We start from the raw sequence: 7,589 nt of genomic DNA on the forward strand, positions 1-7,589 counted from the left end.
TGGCTACAGCAGAACAAAGTGAAGGTTCTGGAGTGGCCATCTCAGTCTCCTGACCTCAATATCTTTGAGCCACTAAAGCGTGCAGTTCGTGCTAGACAGCCCAGGAATTTACAGGAACTGGAGGCTTTTTGCCAAGAAGAATGGGCAGCTTTACCATCTGAGAAATTAAAGAACCTCACCCACAAATACCACAAAAGATTTCAAGCTGTCATTGATGTTAGAGGGGGCAATACACGGTATTAAGAACTGGGGTATGTGAACTTTTGATCAGGGTCATTTGGATGTTTTTGGTTGTCATTAAGATTTAAAAAGAGAAAACACAGTAGTTTGACAATAAATGACTTCACCTAACGAATAACCATGAGTGGAGAAAAAGATTTTTTGTTATCATTCATATTCTCTGAAACAAGGCCAAGAAAGGAAAAATTCTGCCTGGGCATGTAAACTTTTGAGCACAACTGTATACAATACGAGTGAAGAATGCAGCTATGTAGTCTAAATAAACAGCGGCACTATACTATGTACGTGTAACGATTCCACCCCTCAGTGCTGAGCTGTCTGTATGGTGGTTCACAGCTCAGTTGTCCAGTTTGGTGCAAGGACGTGCTGAGCTTTCTGTGTTTTTATTGACAGCTCAGCCGTCCAATCTTAGACTATGAGGTGCTGAGCTCTTGTCAGGTGCTCCCGGTTCCCTTAATTGTTCAGCTATTTAACTGAGCTGCCAGTCTCAGATATCTGCCAGCCTTAGCTTAAGCTTAGTGTGGTTGGTTTACTCTGTGCCTTGTATTTTGCTTGCAGATGTATCGCTGCCTGACTTTGGACGACATTCTGGTCATCCGTTCAACCTTTTTGCTCTGATATGCTATCCTCCTGATATTTTTACCTCATACCCTTACCTGACTATGACTTTGTCTCTTCCCTCTGTTTATGACATACCCTCCTGACTTTTGACCTTGGACTCCTCGACTATGCCGACTGACAGCATGTCCGTGAGAAGTGACTCAGCGTCACAGTACGCAATTAGCACTGCTAAGCGTACACGTAAATAGTACCATTAGATTGTGTTTACATGTTTAGGATTCTGACAGGTATTAATTTCATTTGGTAGAATCCTCTGACACTTAACAGAAAATGTATGTGAATGGGTTAATTTATACTCTGCTCACATGCAGCAGAAAAAGTCTACACCGAAAAATGTGCCACATTATTTAAAATCCCAGGCATGTTCATTATCGTCTACACGGGGAAGCCACAAATTAGTCTTATTGAATTGCCATGGGGCTTATTTTTGTGTTAAAACTTGGATTTCTGATATCTATAGGCACATAAAACACAAGTGGATAAAGCACTACATTGTACATCTAAAAAATAGCTCTATTTGAATTTGTTATTACTGCTACACATACACATAAATTGTACCACTATACTATACTATAAACTGCACCCATACAAATATAAATACACATTACACAAATACATATAAATTACACACACAGACACATACAGTATACATGTACACATGTGGTCAACACAAAGAACTGACACATGATTCATTACTTCTAAGGACCTTAAACATGACTAAGGGACGTTCACTATATAGGTGCACGTATAAGTGATGCAATTTTGTGGTTTTGTTGGCATTGATGCAGGTTTGACCCCTATTTTTGCAATTGGGGCTCTGTGACTAAGGGACATTCGCTATATAGGTGCACATATGAGTGATGAAATTTTGTGGTTTTGTTGGCATTGATGCAGGGTGACCCCTATTTTTGCAATTGGGGCTCTGATTTGTACCTTCTTGTCTCAAATTACAGCAGTTAGAAGCAGTTTCTTCTGAATACAGTGCTCAGAGCACAGAGAGGGAGAAGGAAGAATCTGGATGAAAAGTGAATGTGAATGAGGAGTGAATGGCGCTGACCATTCCTGATCATAGGAAGTCAATGCTTTCTCCTATGATGGTAGAGTCTGTCATCAGATGGACTCAATGACATACTTCCTTCTCTGTGTGGCCCTCCTGAATTGCTGGCACTGTCTATCAAAGATTGTGTATGTCCCAACACATGTCTAAAGAGAGTAGACTCTGTTACAATCTCAGTGCCAGATCCATCTTATTCTCACCCCCAACACAGCAAGTTGACCTGCATGCAGCATGTGAGAAGATAAAAAGACCACAGTAGCAGCAGTGCTTGGACCTTGCCCTAAGATCAAGCAGGAGGGGAGTTTTCAATGCAACATAAAGAGCTCTAGTATGATTTATTTAGCTCTTTCTTTCAGTTACTTCCCCCTTCTAGACACCTGCCACCTACTGCTCTCCAGTATGTGAACTTAGTTGGTAAAGTCCCCGCTAGCATTAACACCTTACTTCTATAAGAGTACTACAGTGAGCCAGCTGGCAGAATGGCTATCCCCCTTTACTCTCCCTAGCTGTTGATTAGCAGTAGGCTGATTGGCTGTCTGTTCTCAGTAAGATTCCATTGAGCCCCGCACCACATACTTCTCGACTCAAGAAATGTGAACAGACCTAGTGTGCTGGCTCAAGTGGCATTCTGAGCACCAGATTTGGATGTGACAGCAGTTCCCTTAGCACCCACTCACTTGTGGAAAGTAGCTATCGGTGAGTGATTGGCAGTCTGCAAATGCGTGGTGAAATTTTTGATTTATTATACAACAGGTTTGTTCTCTTGTGGCTGTATTTATATACAATGTGTGTGTGTTAGATATGATCAAATCTGACAAGATTTGAATTTCCCAAACCGTATGGATTTTACAAGGAAATTTGAATTGCCGTTAAGTTATTCTCTGTGAATTGAATGTTCCTTATAATGCCACAGGAACTCTCCAGACCTCGGAGCATGACAAACATAGGATGTAGAAAAAAAAATATATGTATATAATATATATTTACTGTATATATACAGTGGTGTGGAAAACTGTTTGCTCCTTCCTGATTTCTTATTCTTTTGCATGTTTGTCACACTTAAATGTTTAAAACAAATTTAAATATTAGACAAAGATAACACAAGTAAACAGAAATGCAGTTTTTAAATGAAGGTCTTTATTATTAAGGGAAAAAGAAATCCAAACCTACAGGGCCCTGTGTGAAAAAGTGCTCTTAAAACATAAATAACTATGGTTTATCACATCTTTGGGAAAGGAGGTTCAATTTCCCTAGCACACACAGGCCTGATAATCAAGAAATTACTTAAATAGGACCTGCTAGACAAAGAGAAGTTGACCAACAGATCCTCAAAAGCTAGACATCATGCTGCAATCAAAAGAAATTCAGGAACAAATGAGAAACAAAGTAATTGAAATTTATCAGTCTGGAAAAGGTTATAAAGCCATTTCTAAAGCATTGGTACTCCAGAGAACCACAGTAAGAGCCATTATACACAAATGGTGAAAACATGGAACAGTGGTGAACCTTCCCAGGAGTGGCCGGCCGACCAAAATTACCCCAAAAGCGCAGTGACGACTCATCCAATAGGTCACAAAATACCCCACAACAGCATCCAAAGAATTGCAGGCCTCACTTTCCTCAATTAAGGTCAGTGTTCATGACCATAAGAAAGAGACTGGGCAAAAATGGCATGCATGGCAGATTTAAAAGACGAAAACCAATGCTGAGTGAAATGAACATAAAGGCTCATCTCACTTTTGCCAGAAAATATCTTGATGATTGCCAAGACATTTGGGAGAGTGCTCTGCAGACTGATGAGACAAAAGTTGAACTTTTTGGAAGATGTATGTCCCATAACATCTGCGTAGAAGTAACACAGCATTTCAGAAAAGGAACATCATTGCAACAGTAAAATATGGTGGTGTTAGTGTGATGGTCTGTGGCTGTTTTGCTGCTTCAGGACCTGAAAAGACTTGCTGTCGTAAATGGAACCATGATCTGCTGTCTACCAAAAAATACTGAAGGAGAATGTCCGGCCATCTGTTCGTGATCTTGAACTGAAGTGCAGTTGGGTTATGCAGCAGGACAATGATCCAAAATACACCAGCAACTCCGCCTCTGAATGGCTTAAGAAAAACAAAATTAAGACATTGGAGTGGCCTAGTCAAATTCCTGACCTTAATCCAATTGAAATGCTGTGGCATGACCTTAAAAAGGCAGTTCATGCTCGGAAACCCTCCAATGTGGCTGAATTACAACAATTGTGCAAAGATGAGTGAGCCAAAATTCCTCCAGAGCGTTGTAAAAGACTCATTGCCAGTTATCGCAAACGCTTGATTGCAGTTGTTGCTGCTAAAGGTGGCCCAACCATTTATTAAGTTTAGGGGGCAATCACTTTTTCACACAGAACCCTGTAGGTTTGGATTTTTTTTCCCTTAATAATAAAGACCTTCGTTTAAAAACTGCAATTTTTGTTTACTTGTGTTATCTTTCTCTAATATTTAAACCTGTTTTGTGATCTGAAACATTTAAGTGTGACAGACATGCAAAATAAGAAGAAATCAGGAAGGTGGCAGACACTTTTTCACACCACTGTATATATAAATATATATATATATATATATATATATATTTATATATATACTTATCCACAATAGGGGAAGGGCTTTAGGGGCAGAAGGTAAGGTGAGTGATGAAGTGAGTATTGTTATTTTTTTCTAAACCATCTGGCTGGTCCTCTGAGATTCAGCATAATGCTAGCTATCAGGAAGAGCAAACTGCAAAAAAAATCTATATTCTGGGAATATGAAATTTTAGAATTCAATTCCACTCATATAAATTTGCTCATCTCCAGTGTGTATATATCATAAAGAGCTGTCTCACCAGCTAGCTTGTAACATCATATATTTTTGTTAGCCATTAAAAGGTCTCTTATGTGAAACACTGTTATTTTGCATCTCTTACTGTTAACATTATAAAAACTTTTTTTTGACTGGCTAACACAGTACCATGTGATCATCCGGTGATTAGAAAGTAATAGGAGTGCCAAGGTCATAATTTTATAATTAAAATTTGAATAAGGGGATATTAAAAATGTTTCCTTGCTCCCTACTATGAGAGCCCTTAAATTTTGTTGGGTTACATTCTATGAAGAACATGACACGATCATCCTCATGAAATTCCATATGATAATTTTATGTGACACAATTATCACAGTAGCTATAATTTATTCCATAGAACCCAGAATGTAAAATTGTTTATTCATCTACAATTTATTCCTATTACAGTAATAAATCTCTTTTAGACATCTACTCTATACATATGCATGTAAAAATATTGAGAGCCATTAGCCATTTTTTTACTGTCATAATATTTTTAATACATACATCTCCTTTTATTAAATAGAACCTGAAAGCTGACAATTCACAGGCAGCAGGTATCCGGCACTGGCTGTATGATCTCAACCAGGTGTGTTTGACTCTGAAATGCTTCATACTTTATATGCCAGGAGACTTGTTGACCAGGTGGTCCCTGACAGGTTCACAATTTACATATATATTATTTTTCTTTATGTAGACCTAACAGTCATTCTTTTTAGAGTTGATGCTACATGATCTGCACAAACTTTGTAATTATCTTCCCAGAGCATGTACTCATATTATTTTCCATATTCACTAAAAGTCAATTGAATATAATAATTACTCAAATGTCAGATAAATGTCCATAATTCAGGTACAAAGAAAAATACTATTAGAAATATTAAGAAACCATGAAATAAATAGCATGAACAATTAACCATCATGAACAAAAAGACTTTCATTTTTTTTAACTTAAAAGGGATGTGAACTTTAAAGACTGTCATGTTTTATATGACATGGATAATGGGTAAAAATGAATACAAGGAATTTGCTACAGAGTGTGTAAATATAAAAAGTGCAGTAAAATGCCATACAAATTCCCCCGGTGAAATGGTTCTTTATGGGCAGTTTAAGATAGCTTAAACACATCACTTACAACTTAAACACACTAAAAATGAAAACATTTCCCTATTTATTACTTACTTTCAGTGGGCATAATGATGACTGTTTCAGTAATGGCATGGTAATCATCATCTTCTCGTGCGCCATCGCTGCCAGAATCTCTTTGAACATCATACTGGTCTATTATATCTTGCACAGGTGGAGCATTTGGCAAACTGTGTTTTATATTCTTGCTGATGTTAGGTGCCTGCTCAAGTCGAAGTTTACTAAGTATCTGAAGTTTTATAGCTTCTAATCTTGACAATTTGGTGCTTTCCCTCCAGGTACATGCAGTGCATTGAGTGTCCTTATCATCTGCTTGGTTGCACTTGCTGAAATCCACAAAGGGAAATACTACCAGAACACACATGTAAATATAGACACATATCTTTGTCATCTTCTCATTTAGTCAAACTGAAATAGTTTTTCTTTTTGTCTTAAGTAATAACTGAAAAATATAATTACTAAACTTTTCTGTCAAGACCATTTGAAGAAGCTGTCATACTAATACAACACGTTCAGACAACCTGTACTTTTATACTGCAACTTAAGTTTCACTTGCATCATCACAACCAATGATTGCTTGCCACATAAACAATTAATTCAGCTGGCAGATACATTAAGTTGGTTAGTATGATGGCAGCTTTTTAGAAGCCACAAATTATTTTTTTGTCCATTGACACAGATTTTGACACCTGAATATACAGGTGCATCTCACTAAATTAGAATATCATCAAAAAGTTAATTTATTTCAGTTCTTCAATACAAAAAGTGAAATGCATATATTATATAGAGTCATTACAAACAGAGAGATCTATTTCAAGTGTTTATTTCTGTTAATGTTGATGATTATGGCTTACAGCCAATGAAAACGCACAAGTCATTATCTCAGTAAATTAGAATACTTTATAACAATAGCTTGAAAAATGTTTTTAAAATCCGAAATGTTGGCCTACTGAAATGTATGTTCAGTAAATGCACTCAATACTTGGTTGGGACTCCTTTTACATCAATTACTGCATCAATGCGGCATGGCATGTGGGCGAGCAGCCTGTGGCACTGCTGAGGAGTTAGGGAAGCCCAGGTTGCTTTGACAGCAGCCTTCAGCTTGTCTGCATTGTTGGGTCTGGTGTCTCTCATCTTCCTCTTGACAATACCCCATAGATTCTCTATGGGGTTAAGGTCAGGCGAGTTTGCTGGCCAACCAAGCACAGTGATACTGTTGTTTTTAAACCAGGTATTGGTACTTTTGACAGTGTGGACAGGTGCCAAGTCCTGCAGGAGAATGAAATTTCCATCTCCAAAAAGCTTGTCGGCAGAGGGAAGCATGAAGTGCTCTAAAATTTCCTGGTAGACGGCTGCGCTGACTTTGGTCTTGATAAAACACAGTGGACCTACACCAGCAGATGACATGGCTCCCCAAACCATCACTGATTGTGGAAACATCACACTAGACCTCAAGCAGCTTGGATTGTGTGCCTCTCCACTCTTCCACCAGACTCTAGGACCTTGATTTCCAAATGAAAATTGGAACTCTGGGACCTTGTGGAGTGTGTCAATGATTGCCTTCTGGACATCTGTCAAGTCAGCAGTCTTCCGCATGATTGTGGAGCCTACTGAAACAGACTAAGGGACCTTTTTAAATGCTTAGGAAGTCTTTGCAGGTGTTT

At 38.2% G+C, this 7,589-nt stretch overlaps 1 protein-coding gene across 1 annotated transcript in view; it reads right to left on the reverse strand.

The window, feature by feature from the left end:
- The window catches only part of LOC141162106 (growth/differentiation factor 8-like), a 175,127-nt gene extending 168,685 nt beyond the window's left edge, over positions 1-6,442 (reverse strand). Inside the window, exon 1 of the mRNA XM_073647852.1 lies at positions 5,962-6,442. Coding sequence (XP_073503953.1) covers positions 5,962-6,316 — 355 coding nt within the window. The 5' untranslated portion in view covers positions 6,317-6,442. The remainder of the gene's footprint in view (positions 1-5,961) is intronic.
- Between the last annotated feature and the right edge of the window lie 1,147 nt (positions 6,443-7,589).

The sequence above is a fragment of the Phyllobates terribilis genome, unplaced genomic scaffold (assembly GCF_046119375.1).
Source record: "Phyllobates terribilis strain yellow unplaced genomic scaffold, ASM4611937v1 Scaffold_9__5_contigs__length_417890890, whole genome shotgun sequence".
Taxonomy (NCBI): Eukaryota; Metazoa; Chordata; class Amphibia; order Anura; family Dendrobatidae; genus Phyllobates; species Phyllobates terribilis.